General features: G+C 28.6%; 2 protein-coding genes across 2 annotated transcripts in view; both read right to left on the bottom strand.

Moving 5' to 3' along the window:
• The window catches only part of LOC134835030 (uncharacterized), a 59,676-nt gene that overhangs the window by 2,335 nt on the left and 31,975 nt on the right, over positions 1–25,366 (bottom strand). The window contains exons 3-4 of the mRNA XM_063849881.1: positions 10,909–10,962; positions 7,466–7,741 (exon numbers count right to left, since the gene is read on the bottom strand). Of these exons, the coding sequence (XP_063705951.1) occupies positions 7,466–7,741; positions 10,909–10,962 (330 nt within the window). The remainder of the gene's footprint in view (positions 1–7,465; positions 7,742–10,908; positions 10,963–25,366) is intronic.
• Positions 15,697–17,372, bottom strand: LOC134834398 (putative serine protease F56F10.1). The gene is made up of 3 exons (XM_063849046.1): positions 17,046–17,372; positions 16,636–16,932; positions 15,697–16,576 (listed from the first exon to the last, which is right to left on the bottom strand). The coding sequence occupies exons 1-3, from the start codon at positions 17,348–17,350 to the stop codon at positions 15,769–15,771; spliced, it is 1,410 nt and encodes a 469-aa protein (XP_063705116.1). The 5' UTR covers positions 17,351–17,372; the 3' UTR covers positions 15,697–15,768.

Genomic DNA, 25,366 nt, shown 5'->3' with positions numbered 1-25,366 from the left:
CCTTGGAGGCGATTCACGATGATTTTCGTCTCCAATCATGTTGAAATGATAGTTTGTTAATGAAGTTGTTGAAAGTCATAAATTTTTTTATTACCAGAACCAGCAAGAAAAAAGTTATAAAGTTGCAGTAACTATGCAAAAGGCAAACATCAGGTTAAGCAAGAACTAATTAAAATTTATGGCAAAGTAAGAGTTGTCACTACATGTGTAAGTAAGTAAATGTTTATTTAAAATAATGTTAAGAATGGGATTGGTTCGTTGGTAGTTTTATGAGTTATTTGTTTTTTTTTTAATTAAATATTATGAGACAAATTGAGTAAAATGTCGATGTTTGAGGATATTAAAATAATTAGAATTTTTATTTTTTCTCTTGAGTGCAAAAAAAAAATACTAAATTAAAAAAAAAATAAATTAACTTATTTTTTTTTTCATTAAAAAGAAATTCTATTTTATCAAGGTGCTTCAAAAAATTTTCGAAATTTATTGAAAGCAATTTTAAATTAAGACTCTTCGAAAATTTTCTCAAAATTATTAAAAAGTTTTATATTATGTTTTTAAATTAGTTTTTAAATTATTATTACTAAAGTTTAAAAAAAATAAAATTTTAAATTTTTTTTATCAAATTTTCTAAATTTTTACTCTAAAAATAAATTAAAAAACTCTTTAAAACAAAATTTATAACTTTTTCAGCTAATAAAAAAGGCGTAAAATGGGAAAAAATCTTCTATGCTCAACTTGTGACAAAAAACTGGTAAGTTATAATTAAAAATTTTCAAGTAAATTGAATTGAACAAAAAAATCATTTAAATAAAAATAAAAGAAAAAAGCAAACAAATGATTAAAACGAAACCATCTTCAAAAAATTTCACACTATGAAGTCAAGTAGGTACAATGGAATCTCCTCATTAGAGACTCTTATTAAAGAAAAAAGTACATTAAAGAACAAAAACACAGCCGCACTTTAGCAACGTATCTCCATTTTGTTAATTGAAACCATTTTAAAAATGGCACGTTCAGGGTACTTAAGGTTTTTTTTTTATTTTGTTTTAAAACATATAATAAAGAACATTTATTTGCACTATTCATTAACAAGCAACGAGCGAGCAAGCAAAATACATACTTAAACATAGGTAAAAACGTCTTGTTAAATATATATCTTTCTTCGGAACGAAAGAAAGTGTACGAGCACTTATCTTAAATGCTCCTCATTATTACACTTCACGTTCATTTAACATTTCAATTGGTCTTGATTCTATTTGTTATCACACGAACTCTTCATTACGGTTGGCATTCCATCGTTTTTTAAGTACATTCGTTGTGGTGTCACTGCTTACGAATTACCTGATTTTGAAAAACGTGACTTTTTGACCTGTCTTTTTGCTTGAAAACTGTCAACCCTATTGATTTTGAAATAAATACAAATGCACTTTTTGCAATTATTATTGAGAGCTTTTATATAACACCTTTTTGTAGTTGCTACTTGCAGCTATTGATGCGAATATAACAAGAATACCGCCGATAAAGAAGAAATATTTACTTGGATTGTTTCACACATTCCATTGCATGTGTTTCTGTTATCATTATTGATATATGTACCGCGCGCAACTTGACTTTAATAATAAGTATTTTAAAAGGTGTGAAGTTTTGATGTGCTTCTTTAGATACGGCTTTCATTCGGAGGATGTTGTTTTTATTTCTCTCGCACTTTTTTTCTGCACACCTCCATTGTATATGCAGGTAAAACAAAGACGAAAAAAAGAGGGAAAAAAGTGTGTGTGCGGCATTCATAATGCAATTAGTGAAGAACAACCACGTATTATTATTATTATGATTATTTTTCATTTAAATATAAATGTTGTGAACATATCCAGACAAAGTGTAGTAAAATATTTTGAAATGTTCTGTCGTGTTACAATTACCTTGTAGCCATCAAGATTATTATTATATTATGAACTGTGAAAAGGACTCGTGTCTCGGAACTGGAAGATTTCGCGAAGTCAGGTATTGAAGGTTATCAGGTGAGATCAATTTTATTTATATTTTATCTGTCTTATTATTTATTTATCACTTATTTTGAAAAAAGAATAAATTTCACCTTATTCACTAGGTCCAAAAAAATTACTGAGGTAGGTTGCAGTTTGAGATTTAGTCATATAGACGTAACAATGGAAAATTAAATTTGCTCATTTTTTTTTTAAAGCTGCTGCTTTTGGTATATATTTTTTCATTTCAGATAGTATATCTATTTCCCTGGATAAATGCATAAAAATCAGTAATAAACGCAATCGTTAAACAAGAATTTTGAAATGCAATTATTAAAATGATGGATACCGAAAGCGCAAACTATTTATGAAACAACTCACAGCACTATAAAACAACGCTCAAGCCTTTTTAAAATCGTTACATGAGAGAAATAATTTAAGAGGACGTTCTACGATTTACTGAAGAGTCATTTACTAACATCAAGTACAATGCCAATACCAATTTTAAGTTTATACTAAACTATCCAACAAAAAATTCGAATTAACTTAAGAGACGATAGGTCTGCATGTTAAGAAATCTTAAAGAAGGAAAGGGATGTTGGAAAACCCATAACACGACTTCATTTGGGGCATAACTGAAACCTTATGATGATCCAAGAAGGTCAAGTTGACATTGGCATAACTTTAAGAAAAAGAGATTCATTCTGTACTTAAATCGCAATAAGACAAGTCGAACAAAAAAATTTAGATATTCATAAAATTTAGTTCTCGCGTTTATGTTGTGGACCTTTGGATTTATTACAACCTTTTATGGAAACAATTAGGCAAGAGTGTTGTCAATAACAATGAATTAAAATTTTGGAAAAAGAACCGGGAAACATTTTAATTAATTAAAGTAAAGAGCCAAATTAGGATTTTAGAACTCACAAAATTAATTTTTAAGTAAATTTTAAGCAAGTTTAGTTTTTCAGTTCAGGCCAGTTTGTGCTCGCCTTGTTCTATTTAATGCTCGCCAAAAATTTTAAGTTGCGAAACACAAATTCTGTACAATCGTGAAAAACTCGTCTCAGATAATTTCGCGCAATCACAGTCGAAATCAATCAATCTCCTGGTCCGTGAATGACCTCAAGACCAATTTTTTCTCCTTCGAGAAAGCAAAAAAAAAAATAAAGTAAATAAATAAAAACTTAATGATGATAACATAAAATTCAATTACAAATAATTTTTTGTTCACGAAAGGTAAAAGAGAGATGAATTGGTCTTGGCCTTAATTACGGTGCATCAGCAGAAAGTCTTGTACAAATTATTATCATTATGATATTGCTAAAAATTTATAACAATTTGCAGCGACTTTTATACCATTTATAACATTCGAAAATAAATATAATTATATCAATTTTTACTTGTGTGTACCGTACAGTTACATGGAAAGGGTAATCAAATAATCATTATATCTCATGTTTTTAGCAGTAATAAAGGCAGCTTCTTTTTTTTAAAACTCATATAAACATTTCTTCAATTGAATTGCAACACGCAGATATTAATTTCATTCTCGCAGAGAAAAAAAAATACAGTCAATATGACATCATTTATCATCAAGTGGTGTGTAATATTTATCTGCTTCGTGATCAAATTCCTCTGCAATTTATTTATTTATTTTACTAGCAAGCAAGTAGTGCGCTACCAAAATATATACATTTAAATATTTAGTTCTGTTTCTGCTTATCTCGCATACTTTATCTCCCTCACTTAATATTCATTTCATTTCATTTCGCAAAAACAAACAAACAGATGATCGGCGGAGATGACGCTGTTGATTAACCCGATAAACGCGTATATGCATATATAATATAACGTTACGATGATGATAATAATATAATATGAAAATAGTGATAATATCAAGTTTAATGGGTCATTTTTATGTATATTTATACGAGCAAGTTATAAGAATTATTATGTTATGTAAAATAAAATAAAAATAAAACAATAAACAACAAAAAAATAATAAAAAATGAAATACACTTGATTTTCTCGGCGTGTTATTTTATTGAAAAAAATGTGTTCCAGCAAGCAAAACAGTTGAAATTAATTAACGTTTTTAATATTATTAGTATACCTACATGTGTATATGTTTTATTATTATTCTCACTGTGCGTTTGTTATTATTTTATTGTTTATTGTGGTCATTTTTGTCCTGAATTATTTATTGTATTTAATTCGACCAACAATAAACCGCCAGTATATAAATATTATAGCAATTTTGTGCATACAAGGATTAAAATTAATAGGAGGTCAAAATATTTACAGTTTAAAATGGTTTAGTTCTGCGAGGATACTGCTTATTGTTTTAAATAATAATGATGATTATTGTTATAATTGTATAAATGGAATGGAAAGTTCATGAATTTTGGCCAAATTATCTCATATTTAAATGAATAAATTAATTTTAAAAAATTTACTATTTAAAAAAGAACAAAAAAAAATTAAAATATTTTTTTTAAATTTAATTTTAGATAAAATTATTTTTTTAAATTAAATTTCTCTAAAATAAAAATAAATTATTTTAAAAACAAAAGACATTAAAAAAAATTAAATAAAAAATTAAAATTAAAATAGGTAATTCTTAAAGTCAACTTTGAAAATTAAAAACAATATTCAAAAATAATAAATTTAAGTTAATTTAAAAATAATTCTGAAATCATTATGAAATTTTATAATTTATGATGTTCTCAAAAATTAAAAAGTTTAATAATAAAAATAAATATTACAAAATTCGCTGAAAATAAATATTTTTTCATAAAAGAAACAAATTAAAATAAAAAAAAATCCATAAATTTTCCCAAGTTACATTGCCACCCCTCAGTAGATCCAGACGAGTCATCATTACATTCATTATTTTACAGAAAATTATTTAAAACAATAATTCTTTTAAATATATTTACTGAAATTCTCTCACACACCGCGCGAGTCACACTCCATATAATATTTTTATTTTACATAATTAATTTTGTTCTATGTTAATTTATATATTTTACGAAAAAAAATTTCAACTATTTTACGTTTATTAATTTGAATTTTTATAATGATTCAATTTACAGACACACAACAACAAAAAAACAAAAAAAAAAGTATTAAAATAATAATGCAATGACCGGTGGACTCAATTTATTGTATGTGATTATTATTGCTTTGTATATTTTTTATTGTGATAATAAAATTTGTTGACATAAACGAACACAGCAGGCCGTCTGTCGACCATCGTTTCTGTTGTTATTTAGTTTTATGGATGAGAATATTGATTGTTTGAGATATTTTTTTTATAAACTCGAAATTCATTTGCATGAATGATTTAAATGAGTTTGAACTTTTTTTTATTTAATTTTTTTTTATGAAGTTGTTGAATTTTTTTGAAAGTTCAATTCTCACATAAAATAAAAAAGTTCCTCTCGAATATTACTTCCTTTTTGCTCCTCCGCTCATTGCACACAAAAGTGAACGTCAGAACTATTTATGAAACAAGCGATCATAATTCATGTGACAAGCGAGCACTTTTTGTTGTTGGTAGCATCGGGGAGGCAAAGATAGCAAAGAACAACAAACAAACAAAAAAAGCAGTAAAATGGATGAAAGAAGCAACGAGTGCAGAATAACAAGGGCAATAAAAAGTGAATTAAAACAAATAAAATATAAAGTAGAGCGAGATAGAATAGAAAGAGGGAGAAAGAACGAGAGGATAAAAAATTATGTTGATATAAAAAAAAATATGAAATATAAAAGTTGCTGTGAAACGGAAAACTTTAACGTATTTTCAGTTATTTTATCTTGAGTTTTCATTATTTTAAAATTTTTATCGAATCGAAGTTGATAAAAATCGAATTTTTTTCTTCTTTTGAATTAAATTTTGCAGTTTTTTTTTCAGTATTTAAGATTTTCCGATTTTTTTTGTGCTTTTTTAGGGTTTTTTTTAGAATTTACTTCTATTTACTCAAAATATTTTTATTTTTTCTTAAATTTTCTTCTTATTCATATATTATTTTTTTTTCAATTGTTTAGTGATTTTTTTTGTATTCTCTTAATTTTTTAAAATTTAATGTTTCTTCGATTTATTTGTAATTTTGCTGTCATCTTTTATAATTTTTCTGTAACATTTTTCTAAATTGAGAAAAATGTTTTTTAATTTATGAACTTAAAAAAAATTTTAAAATTCAAAAAATTTATTTTTTTTTCGATTTACTTTAAATTTTTATAAATTATCTTTTATTTTTAAGATTTTTTTGAAAATTTTAAAAAGAATCATTTTTAATTTTAAAATCAATTTATGATGTTTTTCAAATGTTTTTAAAAATTAATAATAAAAAAAAATTACAAAAGTAAAAAGTTGATTTTTATTTTATTTTTTAGATTTTTTTTTTCTTGAAATTTTTGAAAATATTTTTTTTTTAAATTTTAAAGTTATTCTAAACTTTTTTTTAAACGTATATTAATTTATCGAACATTTCTAAATTTTTTAAAGCATTTTAATTTTTTTGGAAATTTCTCGAATTTCCTTATACTTTTACAAAATAATTTTTCTTGAAAAAAAAACGGACAACATTTCTTCCAAAATCCCAATTTTTTTTTATAAAAAAAAATCTTAAAACGCCATAAAAAAAAAGAATAAGCTGTACCAGAGTAGAACTAAGCACTACAAGCGTGGTCGGGACAGAAATATTATAACTGCAGAGAATATTATTTTTTATTTGTTTGGCCAGCCTTTCTTCGTGTGCGTCGTCGTCGTCGTCGTACATGATTATGTTGTAATATTAGCCATCGGAGCGAGAGAGTGGCTGTGTGAAACTTCTTTTTCATTTTGCAATTAAAACAAAATTAGACTATAAAAATGTCATATAATTCAAATGGCGTAGGACGTAGTCGGAACACGTCTCCCCGCGATTTCCTTATAAAATATGCATTTGCAAGTGGTTGGCAGTAGGTACGTTCTACAGAGTGAAATAACAATAAAAAGGGCTAATTATATTTTTTTAAACTTCATTTATTATTTTATGACCATCTTCCTTGTTTTTTTTTTGTTTGTTCGCATGTCGGGTTTTTTTACGGCGAAGGACGCTTAATTTTTTTTTGAAGAGAGAAAGATAAGCGAATGTCGTGCAAAAGTTTCGAGGGGTACCGGTGGAAGGTCACGCACTTTTTGATAAGCACATGGTTGATTAAAATTCCGACAAACAAAAGAAGAACCTTTCACTTGTCGTGCAATAACGATTTACCTTCTTCTTCTTTTTTTTTACAATTTTGCCAAAAGAAAGAAGCATGAAGGAACAAAACGAATCCAACTAATTTTTCAAACCAACTTTTTTTTTGCTCATTTTTCATTCATATTTTTTTTGCTTGTTTATAAAGTAAGATAAATTTCGCTAAATCTTTTTTATTTTTTTTTTGTTTTTCTTTTTTTTTTGTGAAATGTTAAAAAAACTGACGATCCTTACCTTATTTTTACACGTGACCTGGATGTTATATTTTGTGTCGGGCCACAACGACAATTCCACATCTGCTGTTTCGGTGACGAGACTTCCCATCAAGCCACCACCGAGCACTTCCCACGTCACGAGACAATCGATTGGCGGGATCTGCTTCGGCCACGTGATCTCGGTATTCACGAGATACTGATGTCGTACCATTGAGCCGACCGTTAAGGGCCACTCATCGAACACCATGTGGTTTATGTCGTTGGACTCCGTTTCGGGGACACATTGGTTCCAACACTGCAAAGAAAAAAAAAACGAAAAAAAATTAAATAAAAAATGAATTTTGAACGAGGACATGAACGAAACTCAGTGAGACATGTCTAATTTTTTTTTTTTTTTGATACAAAGAATTTCTTGTTATTATGATTTTAATATTTACTAAAAGGATTTTTTTGCCTGAATTATTCATGATGATATGAAGGCATGCGAGCCAGACGGCATTACAATAATAGTAATAAAATAAAATGAAATTGTACAAATAAAAAATTTAACCGGCAATGTCATGCATTACATTTTTTTTGCTTCGTTCTAGAATAAGGATAACAGCTGTAATAGTTATTTTTTGCTGTTCAAATATTTTTTTTCTGACTGAAGAAAATGGCGCAGAAGAGCCTACCACGAACTTCAAAAGAAACAAGGAAATAAGATATGAAAAGGAAATTATAAGAAACTTTATCTGTTATTATTATTTTCTTCTAGTTTATGATTATCCTTATCAACATAATCAAGAGGCCCGACAACGATGCACTGCATTTTTTTAAGTTTTTTTTGAGTTGCATTTCTTTGTTCTTTTTGTTTTGTAAGGCATTTCAAAGGAAATTGGAAATATAAAGGCTTTTGGAATTATTGTTAAGTATTGAGACCTAAGGAAAATTTGAAACAAAATTATTACATTTGCCTTTTTTGTAAAATTTCTTCAAAATTTGAATAATTGATATTTTTAAGTGTGAAAACTTTCTAACTTTTAATTTTTAGTATGAAAAAATATTTTAAATATTTTTAACTTTTCAAATCAATATTTCAAAATCAATAATTTTTTTTTAGTTTTAGTCTTTCAAAAAATAATACCTTATAAAATAAAAAAAATATATAAAAAAAAAATATTTTTCAAGAATCTTAGCAATTTTCTTGAAGAATTAAAAATTTAAAAAAATACCTTCTTGGTTTTTTTACAAATAAAAAAAAATTTTTTGAAAGAAATTAATGAAAGAATTATAGAAAAAAAATTAATATTGAAAAAAAATAAAATTTGTAAAACATTTTAATAATTTAACATTTTAACATTTATGTATAATTTTTTTTTAATATTAATTTTAAAAAAAATTTAAAAATTAAAAAAGACTAATTTAAATTATTAATTTAAATTAAATTAATTTAAAATAATAAAATTATTATTAAATATTTTTTCAAAATTAATTTTTTGAAAATTAAAATTTGAAAAGAATTAAAAAAAAAATTTAATAAAAAATATTAAAAAAATAAAAATATAAATAGCTTTACTGTTAATTATAGAAAAAATAAAATATTAAGAAAAATAGAATAATTAAAAAAATTTAAACTTAAATTTAAATTTAAAATTTAATTTAAAAATTTAAAAAAAAAAAATTAAAACTTTGGCAAATAAAAAAAAATAATTTTTTGAAATTAAGAAAAATGCGCTCTTATTTTAATCAAAATTGATTCTAAAAAATTTTCTTTGTTCATTTTATAAAACACTTCCCTGTTCTCGTCTGCTTTTCTCAATACTCTAGCAGAGTCTTCCTTTAAAAAAATGCAAATAGATAAACATTTTTTATTATTCATTAGTATCCTCTCGCCTTTCATTCCTTTCCATTCGAGAGTGTTTTGTTTCTCGCTACTTTTTCTACCCGGATAAGATGGCGGCAAAAAAAAATTTTCAATTTATTTGCATAGAATAGTTTTCCTTTTTATCCGATTATCTGTATCTCCTATATTTTATTATTATATTTGTATCTCATTATACAGCAAAACTTGCACAAGTGATGTACGAAGGAAATTTTCGTCGTCACAAAATCCTTAAGCCAAGGATTCTGCTCCGTCAGAGGGCTAGAGCAATAAATCCTTAACATCTTTTTTATTTAAAAATCCCTCCTTATAATAATTTCCAAGATCATATGAAATAAAATTTTTATTCCATAAATCCTCAAACACACACACAAAAATGATGACAAATTTTCATAAGGAAACAATTCACATATTAAAAACATTCATAAAAGATATGTATCTAAGTATGCATGCGAGCAAAGTGAATATGTCCGATCTCATAAAAAATTCAAATTTTGTCTTAGACTCAGCAGAAAAATGTATCCTTCGTCTACGTGATGTCTGCCAGCTTATAGCTAAAAAACGTACAGGCAGCAGTACAGAAATAAAGAGGAAAGACTTATTTGTCTTCGTCATGCATTTATGAGGATTTTTGATATGTTTTAAATGGGCTTTTTATTTATTTTTGTCCCAAAAATGTTTATTATTATTATTTCATTTGTTAGTTTTATCTTCAACATCATCATCAGTAATAGCATGTCCCTTCCATTGATCAAAAAGTTTTAATTTCCACTCTTTTAATGTTTGCTTAAAGTTCCTTTTTTTGCTCTGTTTTAGTTGTATTTTTGCCGTTGATTGGACTGATCGGATTCAAATCATGTTTCAACAATTTTTTATAATAATATTTTTTTTATGAAGAGAACTATTTTCTACCATTTTCAATCATCAACATTTCCTTTTTTTATTATTTTTAGAGCATTTCGTTCGAGAGAAAAAATATATTTTCATGTCTGTCTAAATATTTTACTTTAAAAAGTTTTAAAGGTTTTATTTAATTTTTATTAAAATATTAAATTTAGTTAATTTTATGTATTTAAAAAATTTATTAAAAATTTTTGTAAAATAATGATGAATATTTTTAAAAAAAATATTTTTTTAGGTAAGGAAATAAATTAAAAAAATATAATTTTAAATATTTTTTCTAAATTAAATTAAATTTGATTAATTTTTTAAAATTGAACCTAAATATTTTTTTAGAAAATTTAATTTTAATTTTATTATAATTAAATATTTATTATTAAAAAAATTTAAATAAATATTTTTAAAATTGGTTTTAACTAATTTTAATAAATAATTAATTTTTAAAATTAATTTTAAATTAAGTTAAATTATTTTTTTTAAATTAAAATTGAATTTTCAAAATTATTAAAAAAAATACCTAAAATTTAAAAACTCTAAAAAAATCGTAAAAAGCACTCTTATCATTTTCATGAACGAGTTTTAAGCAATTACTGCAAATACAGCCTATTCCTGATTGGACATCATTATTTTTATTCTATTTCTAGATCCATGTTTTTTTTCTCAAGTAGAATTGAAATAAAAATGATAAAACTACTTACCATAAGATACAGCGCTACTGGAAACGTCTTGAAGTTGTATGTTAAAAATCCATTCTGCAAAGAAAAAAAAATAAGAAAAAAATTATAATTCAAGTTTTAAAATTTATTATGAGCATTTAGGTGAGTTAGACAAAGAGATAAGACGCACAAATAAATTAAATGTGTGTCAATGTGTGGTCAGATCAGTGATAAAACTACTCTATAAAGATATCAAATGCGAGAGAAAATGCTTCAGGCGTGACAACTGCCATTAAGTTGTAATCTTTCTCGTGCATAATTCGCGATAAGAACAAACTTTGTTGTCTTGTTGCAACGAGAAATGTGAAAAAAAATAATTAAATTATTATTCATGTGAGTTTGTGTTACTGTTAAAACCTAACAGAGCAGTAAATGGTTCGTTCACACAATTGTTCCGTTCATATTTAAATTAAATGCGTGGATAAGGCCATTTTACGTCGAAGTCCAAAGACAAAGTATGGAGAGTAAGGGTATGCAACCGGAATTATGGTCCCATAATAATAATAATCGTCTTGATCAACGAGTTGTGTGTTTTTCTCTTTCTTTCTCTCTTTTACACATTTTTTTTTTATTATTTCCCCACAAAAAGGCTATAAAACATTTTTTCGCCATTTGCTTTACAGACTTTTTTTTGTCAGTTAATTTTTTTTTTGTATTAATATAAATAAACAATTTCACTATTCTTCTATGCTGCTGTGCGAACAACAACAAGTCACACATAAAAAAATGAAACTTTTTTTCTGCTGTGTAACAAATAAAAACAACAACAACTAACAAAAACAACAAAAAAGAGATATAAAAAATAAATGACAAGTAGTTTATGGTGGAATAAACACTCCAAGTGGTTTTTACACTCCGCCCTTTTACGCAATTTAATGAGAAACGGGGCAATTATCAACTTTAAAGTTGCGATTCGAAAAAGGAAATGGGTGTGAAAGCTTTAAACAATTCAACTTTCAACAAACTTGAAGCGCAAATAAAGTGTCTTAAGTAAACTTTTACTCACTAATATTTATCCCGAAAAGCAAGAAAATAACTTGGAGAACATATTTCAACGTAACTTATGTTTTTGCTTCTTGTTACTTTTATTCAGAACAGGTGCGTAGTTACATGAAGTTTTTAAAGGGGGGCATATAAAAACTAATAAAAAGTTGAAAGGGAAAGTTTTTTTTTAAAGATAGGGTCTTAAAAGCGTCTTTGTTCAATTAAGAGTTAATTAAATATCAAAAGAAACGATGAGGCTTTGTTAATTACACTCGAGGATTGAAAATAAGGCTTTTCAAGTTTTCTTAAAAAGTTTTAAAAGATTTTGTTTTCGATGTTTTTAGAAAAATTTCATTTAAAAAGTAAAAGACCTTGTTTGTGAGATACCGTGGCATCAAAAAGGTCTTAATGTCCCATTTTTTTCGTTAAATGTTTATGTCGGTTAGCTAGAAACTAAACTGTCTTAGATGTTAAATGTTTATCTTAATTGATTGTCACTGAGCTTGAGCTTCAACTGACTACTGTTTTGACTGAATAAGAATAATATATATTCTGAATTTGACGAAGTCGTTTTTTTGGTTGAACCATTTTGGGTGTGTCGTCCGATAGGAAATTGACCCCTTCATAAGATCATAAGACGTGGGCTGACTATTCAGATAGTTTTCGAAGATCCAATCTACTGTACTGTTTGTGATCGTAACGATTGGTACCGTAAGGATTACTCTTGGCTGACTTTTCAGCGGAGAGTTTACTTGAGAATATTACAGCTCTGCTACTTATCAGACATCTCTCAGGCTTCTGGAACAACGTATTTTCATTGTATCTGATTTTTTCTAAAATTTAGAGTAAAAATTTGTTTGATCTTCAACAAATTGAGGTATTTTTATATCAGTTAATGACTTCTAAGTTCATTTAGAGCGGCAATAATTGATTAATACTTTAGCATATAGGGTACTTTTTAGAAATTTGTTATAACTTACCTTTTATTTGATGAATCCTTCTTGAAAAATTTAAGTTTTTATATTTTAGTACCGAAAACCTTAACTTATTTCAACTTAAACCTTCAACTTGTCAACTTTCCAAGGATTATGTAATGTAAAGTGTTTAATTAAAAAAGGCGTTTTTTTATTAGGGTTTGATTTTCGTACTTGATCTAGTCAATATTTCTCCCACTTCAATTCTTCAATACTACGCCACTGTCCATTCACAGGTATATATGCATGATGAAAAAACCTTCCGGAAAGGAAAATATTCTTCCTTAAAATTACCTTAATAAAACACATTTTCTTCATTTCGTTCTTTTGTTTTTCCACATACACGTTCGTGCATTTATATTTGTATAGGCCAACATCGTCGTCGTCGGAGAAAACGAGAAGACTCAACACTCCAAGAAATACATGTTTTTTTCCCGTAAATATATTTATAGCGCCCAAAGCAAAACAAAATGCATTAAAGATGAACAAAAACTATGTAGATTTGATTTCGTTTTGCCATCATACAAAATTTCTTCTTTTTTTTTTGGCAAAGCAAAAACTCTCAGGTAATGTGTTCATATGCCTGCGTCATCGTCACAAAAGAAGAAGAAAAGGAACGACAACTAAAATATTTAAGACAAACAAAAAAAGAGAAAGAACGTAATGAATAAACCTGAGGCTTCATGGAGAGAAATATAAAGCTTTCTTTCTCTACCGACGAAATTTCCTTACTTTTTTCGTATTCTCATTAATACAAAAAAGGCGCTTTTCCAGCGGGCATACAAATTTAATACGGCACAAACAGACAGATGTTTTGTATTATTTTTTCGTATCAGCATCATGTTTTTTTTGTTTAATTTTGGGATTTCAGGTGAGTTTTTTTATTTAAATTTATTTTTTTTATTTAAAAAGGAATTTTCAGCAAAACCTTCTAATTTTTTAATGATTTTTATTTTTAAATTTAAAACAACAAATTTTTGTCTAAAAAAACGTGAAGTTTGTACCAAACAAATTCCATATTTGTTCATTTTCTCACAAAAAGCATTGGATTTTTGTAATTCCATTCACTTCTATTACAATGATAACACGAAATCTGATGCAATCTGATTTCACAATGACAAAGTTGTGTCCGTTCTCGAGCAATAGACGTAAAGATAGACAAACATTTTGAGTAAACAACACTAGCATTACGAGACGAAGAGATGCCAGACACGAATTTAAATGAGAAATGTGACCAAATTTTGTCCTTTTTCTCCCATCTCTATACTTTCAAGTACAAACATGGTCAATAAATTTGTCTTTTTTTTTCGAAAGATACCACTTTGGTGCAGAAAATGCACACAAATTGTGACTTTGTGTGGTATCTCTTGACGCGTCGTTGTTCAGTCTTTGCCGAGAATGTTGATTGACCATCCGTTTTTACACCAGCCTCTCGGTGAAATTAGAAGATGAGAGGGAGAAAAATGAATTTCCACACACAACTTTAAAAAAAAAATGAAAACAATGAAAAAGCAAATAGCACAAAGTTTTTTATGTTTTTTTTACAAAGTGAATAAAATTTACAGAAAAACACACAGAGAGGCGCATAAACATCTGTTGTGATTGAAATAATTTCACAAACATATAAAATGGCACATTGCTGTTGATGATGATGATGATTATGGAGATGTGATGGACAGAAAAGTCCACATATGCTTTTATATTATTTTTGTTAGAGTCAGAAAAAATATTGTTTTAAAAAATGTTTGTGTGCCGACAATATTTTTGTGTGTGTGGAAAAACTTTTATGTTCGACGATTGTGGGACAGGCAGAAGGAAAAATGCATTTGAGATTATCTCATCGGCAGCGCATAAATGAATGGAACGACAATACAATAAAGGAGAATGAAGCGCAACAGAAAAAAGCGAAAACAAAGTTGTCGTCAAAGGAATCACTTAAGCGCATTTTTTCTAATCCAGTAGAACAAAATGCCTTATTTTTTAGAAAAAACATTTTTTTTTTCTTTTTTTAGGTCATTTTTTCCCACTTTTAAATATCAGAAAAAAACTAACCATTTCCAATTTTTTTCAGGAAAGAAGTGACAAAAATCATTCAGAGTTAAAAATTTTCAAAAAATCTTTTCTAATTAATTCAAACCAAGCAAATTGAAAAATTATGTGCACTGGGGCAATGGATAGAAATTTTTTAAAATTTATAATATGCATTAGGATCAAATCAAATTTTAAACCTAAAAATTTCATGAGTTGAAAATTTAGAATGTGCCCTGGGATAAAATCTCAAATTTTGAAACACCAGGAAAATGTGGAATAAATGTGCACTGGGACAAGAATTGAAAATTTGCACTTGGCTCAAAATTGACAATAAGGAAAAACTTCAAAAGCACTTACTATAAAAATTTTAATTTACGTAAAAATTAAGTGAAACTTACAAAATGTGCACTGGGTCAGAATTTGTTAAAGATCTTTTACAAATTTTTGAAAAGGACAGATCTCAAAACCAGCAAAAACCCGTATTTTTTCTCAACAACTTTTCAAAATGCAGCGAAAAAAGTATACACACAAGTTGCATTAAAAAAGAAAATTAAATTGAGGAGTAGATGATGACAATTGTGAGAAATGACAATAAAATAAAGCAAATAATGCCCAAATGCGGATCTAAAATTTAAGCCTTTGTCAACTAAATGCCAGACGGAGATTTAATTTGTTCACCGGATTTTATATTTTTGTGTGTTATTGTTGTCAATTCATTGCAGTGTATTGTATTATTTTTTTTTTTTGCGAGATACGGATTACGGAGGGTTTACTGCTGCGGTTGATTATAAGCCAGATTTTTATTCTCTTTTTTTTCTCTATCTGTCTGTTATTACAATGGATGCAATTTTTATTAATGCTTAGATAACAAAATTTCCATTGCTTCGGTCTCAGTTGCGAGATTAAGAATCCATTTCAACATATTTGACTTTGCTTGGGTTTTCACACGTTTAAGTGCTGGATTGTCTGATGGAGTGGACGCTTTGAGATCTTTTCCCGCGGTATGAAGGGGAATCACAACAACTTCAGCGTTCGTGTCTTTTTTGGTTAAACCCAGTTCGAGTTTTGGATCAAACTCGCCATTGGTGAAGAAAACGTTCGTAACTGCTGGATTTAAGTCTCCATAGGTCGTGTTAAGTTTCTTATTTTCTTCAACTAAACGATGATTTGGGAACAATTCGTTACAGAATTTTTGGAACACGGAAAGATCAAATTTATGTCCAAAGGGATGTTGTCCATTAGCATCAGATGTTGCAAATTGTCCAAGCTGATTACAATGAAGCCACATGGTTTGTCGAGCGCCACCAGCGGTTCCTGCAGTTTCCCATTGCCATTGTGAGTAAGAGTGAACCATGTCTTTGTAGTTGAAGTTTTGACAGAAGACATTCGGTTGAACTTCAAATCGTAACCAGCTACTGAAACTTTCGAAATATTTGTCGTTGGAAGCATTAGCTACTAGTTTATCACAACTTTCTTCCAATTGACCATAACTAGCGTATTTAACAAAGTCTTGAATGACTTGTACTAGATTAAGGAAGAGCCAGGAAACTTCGGTGGGATCTTCAGTGTCAAGGTCCTTGCATTGCTTCAAGCTTTCTTTGATGGTTTGGGTGTCATTAAGCCAAACAAGGATTTCTATAGTTCGAAAAGCGTTCTCCAAGCTGTATAAATTTATGATTTAAAGTTTTTTTTGCAGAAAAAAAGTGAATAAGTTACATACACATCATAACATTCCTGACCACCAATACGCTTGAAAGCTTCTCCAAGTCTAACTGCCATTTGCTGATGATTTATCTTAGGCGATATGTAGGCACTTGAAGCCCAAACCCCAGTAACTAGATGTGGGTACTTTTGACGAGCCCAAACTGCAAGTGCAGCGCCATATTCCTCGCCATAAAGAATTACTTTAGAATCTTCAGTGCCAGGATAGAAGTCCTTGATGTATTGAATGAACTCAGCAATGTCTGCCAAGGCTTGTTCAACAGTCAAGTGTTCCAAGGAAGTATGAGAAACATCCCTGTTTCATGAAAAAAACTTAAAATTAGCTTTTGACAAAAGGTAAGTTCATTATTTTGACAATTTTTTAACTATCAAATATTTCCAATGAACTTTTCGATTAAAAAAACTCACGTTGATGGCCTTGAAGCTCCATAAAAGCGATGTTCCAGCGCAAACATTATTCCATTCAGAGACTTACTAAAGTCAAAAACTTCACCACGATACATGGTCTCGAAATATTCAAATCCTTTGCCCACATAAATGAAAATTGGACCTCCAATGAGGAAATGATCCTTATTCACGAAGTAACGTTGTTCCCATTTGTGGTTCATATTGACATGATGATTCAAGGGTTGCGTGAAAAACCTTTCTTGTGGACCATTTTGGGCAAAAACGGCAGAAAAGGTAAGAAATAATAACGCAACGAGTAATTTCATGATATAATTTTTGCACGTCGAAGACAAATTAATGACTGAATTGACCGCTTTTGACAATAAAGCGTGTCAGAAATATGTGTGAGATTAGATGATAAGACTACAATCGATAAGTTATTCACTTGTTTATTTGCCACTATCTCCTTGTGGTTACTGCTTGTGTTACTGTGAGATAAGATAACAAAATCCAGGATCACGTACGTTATGTGATGATCTCCATTGACAGCAAAAACTTTACAATATTTTTTTATTATTTTTTTTTTGCAGGGATGAACCTTTGGCTTACCAGGAGAAAGCCTTTTTTGAAAAAAGGCCTCAAAAAATTTATTCCAATTAATTCAAACCAAGCAAAAAATTAACGATTTTTCTTCCAAAGACGACCAAAAGCCCAAAAAATGAAAATCCGTCACTGTTTATTGGCATCAAGAGCTGCTAGAAAACTTTTGCCAGGTAACTTTATATTTTCTAAATATTTTTATTATTACCAGGCATCAACTCGAAAGTCATAAAACATAAAAGTTGTGCATTTTACTTCCATCTACGGCAACACGTAAAGTAACGTAACGTGCTGAAGGGTCAATTTGTTCGATAGTTTTGCTTTTAACGACCTTTCTTGGGGAAAAACTTTTGCTCATAACATTACATCATCGCTTCTCAAAAGTTTATCTTCGCAAGAAAAAAGAAGAAGCAATAACAATAAAACGTCGACGGCATCATCTCAAGACCTTGGCATAACAATCAAATATGAATGAATTGAAAATATAAAAGAAAAACACAATCGCAATGCAAATAGTTATTTTAAGCAATATCTTCGTTTCGGGGAAAGATGATTGAAACTGTGAAGTAGTTGCATTTGCATCGCTTTCTCATCACATCACATTTCATTTCATCTCCAGACAGAGAAGTTTAAGTACGTGTGCAAATATCATATCAATTTTATATTGTACTTACTCAGTGATGCAAAAAATTTCGTAAAATATATTCGGATGAGAGTGAGCTTTTTTTGAGTGCCATTTCAATCACAGACACATAGTGACAAAAAAAGAAAGATATCAATTTAAATCAATTTTATATTCATTGGTTACTCCTTCTAAAGTAGTAGTGAAAATCGTGAGAAATCAAACATCGAGGAATATATTTCAAATCCTCTTTTCAGTTGTTTTTTTAACGCATTTCACGGAAAAAGTATAAAACGTCTTTTGTTTTTATTAAAAAATTCTAAGCCAAGAAAAATTTTTGTCTAAAAAAAAATAAAAATTTCTAGAAATTTTTTAAAAATATTTCGAGATACTATTAGGCTGAAATTTTTTTAAAGAAAAAATCAAAGCTTATTAACTTAAATTTTTTTTTAAAACTATATTTACAAAAATATTTTTAAAAAATAAAATAATGATTTTTTTTTTCAAAAATGATCAAAAAGCCTAAAAAACTAAAAATTAAGCTTTAAGCTTTTTAAGTCAAAATATTTTTAAAATTAAAACTTAAACTGAAGCTTAAGTTTTTCAAAAGTTGAAGTCAAAAGTTTTTTAGCTCCGAGAGCAAAAAGTTTAAGTTCAAATTTATCTGTAAGATTTTTTTTAAAGTTTGTGAATTTGTGTAAAATTTTTTTAAGTATTTGAAAAAAAAAATTCTAGGGCTTCTGGCAATTTTTAAAATCAAAGTTTATGAGTTAGATTGAATTAAAATTACTTAAGCTTGACTTAAGTCAAATTGATTGACTTAATTTACAAAAAAAAAAAATTAAAAAATTTAAAAGATAGTTTTTTGGGTCAAAAAATACTTGGTTTTTGAAGTATTTCAACTTTTACTTAATCTTGAGCTTTTGTCAAAATTCAATCAAGTCAAAATATTCTTTTGACTTAAGTTAAGTTTAAGGGCTTAAGTCACACTATTTTTTTTAAGCTGAAGTTTAAGTCATAAGTTTTGGCAGTCCCGAAAATTGCATGAAAATGCGCTTCTTTCAAATTTCATTGCAAATCCCTCTTTTTATCATGTTTTCTTTCTGCGAAACAAAATCTCCGTCGATGATATATTTTTGCAAATCTATCAGATATCTTTTATTAATATAGGTCGACAATGTTGATTTTACATATTTATCTTGCAAGGCATTCCTTACAAGCATTGTTGGGATATTTGGGTCCCTTTTTTCGTATTCAAATCATGCAAACTCCTGCTTCGTATGCAACATTCTATCTCCACTTGAAGGCTTTTCGTATCACACTGTGTATCTGTGGAAGTGTGGAGTAAATTGACAGACATAAGCTGTTACAATATCGGAGTGTAGACCCATATTGAGTCACGTTTCCGACTTTACTACATCATCACACACACACACACAAAGTTAGTATATTTGCATGATTTTGACAGATGAAAATTTTTGCAAATTAGCTATCAAAAAGTCTGTGGCAAATCTCTTTTAAGCTTTTATCGTCACACACACACATATGGGATACAGATACTCGAGGAAAAAATGCTAGCCATCTGTTTACATGTGTTTGTCATGTCAACTTTTGTTTCCGTATCTCGTTCTTGTTCAGAAAAAAAATACAAAAAAAAAATAGTTTCACAGCTTTTGACACATTTACTTTTCATCGTAGCTCAAAACAAACGTTAAAAAGGGAGATGAATGGGAGACAAATTTGTTCTAACGACAAATTTTCCGTTTGTCAAACAACAAGCCAGGATGTTCGCATTAGTAGACGCACTGTCACATGAAATTATTTTCCACATCACCAAAACTGACTGGCCATTGACCATTTTCCATTCGACGCACGACAATGTTATGGCTTATGGCAAAACTATTTTTTCTAGACATCGTTTGCACTAGCATCTGTTTGTTATTTTAACATGCAGAAAAGCAGTGAAGACTGTCGGTGTGTGATTATGGAATGTGAAAAGAAAAACCGAAGAGAAAGAGAAGCAAAATATTCACTCACAATTTCCATAAATTTCATTATTGTCCCCTGATGATGATAGATACTTTTGGGGAACAAATTTTTTCTACCATCAAAACTTTTCTCTCCATACTTTCTAATGTATCCTCTAGCTGTGACTGTAAAAAAGGCAAATCAGCATAAATTTTCGCAATTTTAATTTTTTTTTTGCTCTGAATCTTCTCTATGTTGTGAAATTTTATGCATCATTCAATCGGACATTCAACTACACGGCATAGCTACACGGTATCCAATCGACATTTGTTCATTTTATGGAAATCACTGACGTTCTAAGCCATAATTTTTAATAAAACCCATGCATAGAGGAAAATTTGCATGATGCACATTGTTGGTTATTTGCTTGGATGACTTTTTATTGGAAATGGACAATTGATGTCTGTTTATGGGTCGAGTGGATCTTCATTGTTATCATTCAGTTCAATTCGAGGCAGCCAGCAAAATTGATTTTTTTTTCTGTGTGTTCCAACTCTTCGAGTGACATGACAAGCCATTATTTTTTTATTATTAGGCGCAAAAACAGAGGGGAGTTTCGCGTCTTCACAACTTTTATTTACCCACAAGAACAACAATAGAAGATGGGAAATTTATTTAAACAACACTTTTCCGTGACTTTTGACAACAATTCCAGCTGTGTGTCGTTGTGACTTGTGGAGAAATGAAAAAGGGGTAAGTTTAACATTTTTAAATGGTAAGTTAAGTATTTTTTGATTTTCATAAAAATTTTTAATATAAAATATTTTTTTTAGGTCAAAATAATTACTTGAAGAAATCTCGTGAAGCTTTAAGTAAAATTTCAGAAGAAGAAAAACTAAGAAAATGGATTGGTAAGATTTAAAACTTTTTTTTAGCTGGTATCCTTACCACTAGACAATATGGGAAAATTTCTAAGAAATCAATTTTGATTTCTCTCTTAACACATTCATCGATGTCAGTTCTCAAAGCTATTCTATTCATCAATTACCAAACGATTCACGCAGAAAAAAAGCAAATTAAACAAAATTAACCTCTTAATGCCTAAACTGAAGCACTTTTCCATCCACTGTAACCGTAATAAGTGTTTACACTTAAGTTTTAACTTGACTTTTCATTTCTTTGCATTCACATTTTTTGCCTTCCCTCTGTGAGAATATATAGCGTGGAGGCAAAGAATGATGATAATAATGATAAAGACGGGAGTTGATACTTGTTACGACGGAATAGATGTAAAGACCGCGCCCCTCAAGGCAAATAACGATTAGATGTGACTTAGGTGGAAGACATACGGTATAGGGAGGCAAGGTAAGGTAAACACAACAAGAGCATATAAGAGGTAATTAAACGCTCTTAACTCGTTAACTCGCGGCGTTGGCGTGAAATGTTGCGTAGCAAAAAGCTCCAACCAAAAATTTAATTTAATCATTCAAAAATATACAAATTCAAATAAACAGAAATCACTTATCTTAATTATGCAAATTCTTCAGTTATTTATATTAAATTTTCGAGAAATTTTCGCACAAGAGGTTTTTTTGTACTTTTCACGTAGAGTAATAATAGCGCTCGAGAAACAATATCGTTCTCGTAATAATAATAATAATAAATTTTAATCCTCTCAGACAACTGAGAAAAAAAAACACATAAATGCTGCATAAGTAAAATTTATTTTGTCATCTTAATTTTCACAGAACATTCAAATTAGATGAACGTTGTTTCCTTCTTGTCTCTTCGTTTCAGTCGAACGATATATTTCTTCCAGAAAATAATCTTTGAAATTCTTTCTCTCTATACTTTTCGAGTGTTTTTTTCAAGAGTGTTGTTATTTTTACTTCTATTCTCTCTCTCTCTACGAATTCATGTCACCCAAAAATTCCACCTAGGAAATTTTGAATTGAATTGCAAATTTATTGCGGAGGATGAAGAAACAGCAGCAGCGACACGAAACAACGCGATTTTCCTACAAAAATAAACAGTTTCACGTTTAATTTAAACATGGTAATAAATATTTAGTGAAAATGATTTGAGTTGAGTATGGTTTCCAAAAGTGTTGATGAGGCAACTCCCTTTGTCGTCGTACTCTTAGCTCAAACGAAATTCATTTCAAAAGGAATTTCTTTTCGTTCGTTTATGTCGGGTTTCATGCGCATCTAACCACACAGACGACCAACTAACTTATTCAAGCTTATTAAAAGACTAACAAAGTGGTTGCAACTATTTTAACCGAAACTAGGCATACAACAAGAGGAAATGTGGAAATATTCAATGCTGGTGGGTGTGATGAACCAGAGACGTAAAGACTTGTGCCTTTTTCGATCGTATTTCAAATCCTTCCATATGACATCCCTGACATGGTGAACAAAGCTAGTGTTCGGTTTGTTTAGGCAAATTTCCCTTCTTTGTGTATCAGGTTTTGTATATTTAATCCCGCATTTCTTGCTTTCATCTATTTTTGGTTTTAAGAGAACTTGTTTGCTTTTTTGATGAATGCATTAGCTTAATGTGCAAAGCCATATAGATAGTTTGGATTTAAACGTCAAACATTGTCCAAATTTTAAGTGAAAATCAAATGATGAAAGGAAAATCTGAAAATCGTGAAAAGTTGATGGCTTTTGAAATTCCCGTTTTGGATACAACTTTCTCGAAATGTCCTTGTGAAGTGGGATTTCCGGAAGAACTTTGTTCAAAGGATTCAAAAAAGTGTAAAAAGTAAGTTATTTTTAAAAATTAGAAAGTATTTTAATAAACAATTCTGTTAGAAAACCTCAAAAGAGGCTTTGTACTGAAATAGATTGGATTGAACATTGTAAGAAACTTGAAACATTGGCATCGCCAAAGAAAATTAATGAAAATTGTCAAGCGAAAAGTAGCAAAAAAGTTCCTTTATCAAAACTTAAAGAAAGAATAAATATTTTGAGTCAACCAAAGAATCCATTAAAGAAACGGGAATACATTAAAGAACCTGAATCTGATCTTCCGGGTAAAATTGTAGATTGGAGTTCTCATGAAAAATGGCTTGATCAAAATTCTAAACCAAAAAAGGATATTTCTACAATCGTAAGATTTTTCAAAATATTTTTGATTAATTTTCATTGAAAATTCCTTTAAGCTTCCAAAGCGTGGTAAAAAGCTCAAACGTTTAGTCCGAACTTTATGGCTTTCGCTTCCGAAGAATCCTCCACGTAAAAGTCGTAATTCAAGGAATTCAATGCCACGCGTTTCAACAAAGGCTTTACATTATTACCCAACAAGGCGAATTATGAAACTAAGTAAACCGAAGCCTTATTGTGTGGGACGCATTTATATGGAAAATGACCCATTAGAGTGCCTGCCACATGTTGTGTCGTATCACGCAAGGAACTATAAAGGTAGCAATTAATATTGTGAAGCCATTAGCAGCATGTGCGTTTTAAATTATCAGCTATTAATTTCTCTTTTGGGTTAATTTCGAAGATTTGTTTTAAAAGATTCGTCTGTCTGAATTTTAATTATTATTTTTATTAATAATTTTTATTAAAAATTTTAAATTTCATTTAAAAAATTTGATAATAAAGTCATACGATAAAAAAAAAAAATAATTTAATTTTTTTTTAATAATTTTTACTCTCAAAAAATCATTTGAATTTTATAAAATAATTTTATAAAAATATGTTAAATTAAAAAGAAAAAAACAAAACAAAAATCGTAAAATATATTTTAAATAAAATATATTTAATTTAAATTTAAAATTTCAAATTTTAATTTAATTCAAAATTTAATTTAATAAAAATTATTTAATTTAATTTTAATAAAAAAAAAATATTTTTTCAAATTTAATTAAAAAAAATTAAACTTAGAGAAAAATTATTAAAATACTGAAAATATAAAAAATATTAAAATAAAAATTAAATTTTATTTCAAAAAAAATTTTTAGAAACAGAAATTTCTTAGAAATTAAATTTAATTTTTATTTTAATATTTCTCTAATTTTTAGCAACTCCTCGAATAGAAAAACTTTCAATGCCTAAAGGCTCAATTCCAACTTATCACGTGAACACTAACTTGTATCCCGAGCTGGAGCCTAAATGCCATTCCTCATGCCATAATTTAAAATTACCAACTTGTCATGTGATCCGTCCAAAGGATTATCGGCACGTCAAACGTATGGATGTCTATCGGATGGGAAAATGATATTTTTCCATCATAAATCACAACAACAATAACAATAACGGCAAAAAACGGCACCATGATACAAATAAATGTTAATTACAATGCCCACTCCTTTCCTCCGGTCTCTCGACTATTATTATCGGAAAATGCTGTGACTCGACTCTCTGCATATTCGAATCGAGGAGAAGGAAAAACCGGAGGTAGAGAACGAAAAATTTGTTTGTTGTTGTGTACATATTTATTTAATATTGGCTATGTAATACATTCTGTAAACAATTTCAGTCGTTTTGCATGCCACGACGACGATCGGAATCATCAACATCGTCAGTGGTGATGATAAAATATTTCATTAAAAGTAAGCATGTCGTGCGTAGTCCTCGTAGTTTGTTTGGGTGTACAAACAAAAGTATTAAAATACATAATTTATTACTCATTAATGATAAATAATGTGCAAACAATCAGATATAAAATATGTAGCGACGTGGATTGTTCGTTGGTGAGAAGGAGAGAGAGCGAGGGAAAGCACCTAAAATGGATTTTTAATCCTGTTTTGATGAGTTTTCAGTCGCTTTGCTGAGCGGTATGGAGTTGTTTGCCAGGAGATCGAAATTTTAAACTTTTATTAAAATATCGTTTTTCGTTGTCGTGCCTGATGCCAAACAATTTATAGCATGTGCCTACTTATTTTTCGAATTTTGTTGAAGCATCTCATCGACATGAAAGAGCGTTATTAGTTTTTATTGTTGCTGTATTTCATTACAAAAGGCTTTGGTCAGCTAGAAGTGTACTAAAATTTGTTTCAAATCCGTTAAAAATTTATGAAGAAAATTCATTCACCAATTTTAAAAGGTAAATAAATTTAATAAAATTTATTAAAAAGATTTTAAAATTTTTAAACTTTTCTTAACAGTTACTTAAATTATCGAAAAACTTGTAAATTTTCGAA

Source organism: Culicoides brevitarsis, chromosome 3, assembly GCF_036172545.1.
Source record: "Culicoides brevitarsis isolate CSIRO-B50_1 chromosome 3, AGI_CSIRO_Cbre_v1, whole genome shotgun sequence".
NCBI classification, from domain to species: Eukaryota; Metazoa; Arthropoda; class Insecta; order Diptera; family Ceratopogonidae; genus Culicoides; species Culicoides brevitarsis.
Note: the sequence above shows the minus strand (reverse complement) of the source record. Positions and strands in the feature narration are given on the sequence as shown.

Excerpts from the sequence above, each read along its gene's own strand:
- LOC134834398 (XM_063849046.1), bottom strand. The coding sequence starts at position 17,350 with ATGAAATTACTCGTTGCGTTATTATTTCTTACCTTTTCTGCCGTTTTT. Across the intron at positions 16,933-17,045 it reads GGAGCTTCAAGGCCATCAAC|GGATGTTTCTCATACTTCCT; the intron begins GTGAGTTTTTTT and ends TTCATGAAACAG. Across the intron at positions 16,577-16,635 it reads GGTCAGGAATGTTATGATGT|CTTGGAGAACGCTTTTCGAA; the intron begins GTATGTAACTTA and ends AAATTTATACAG.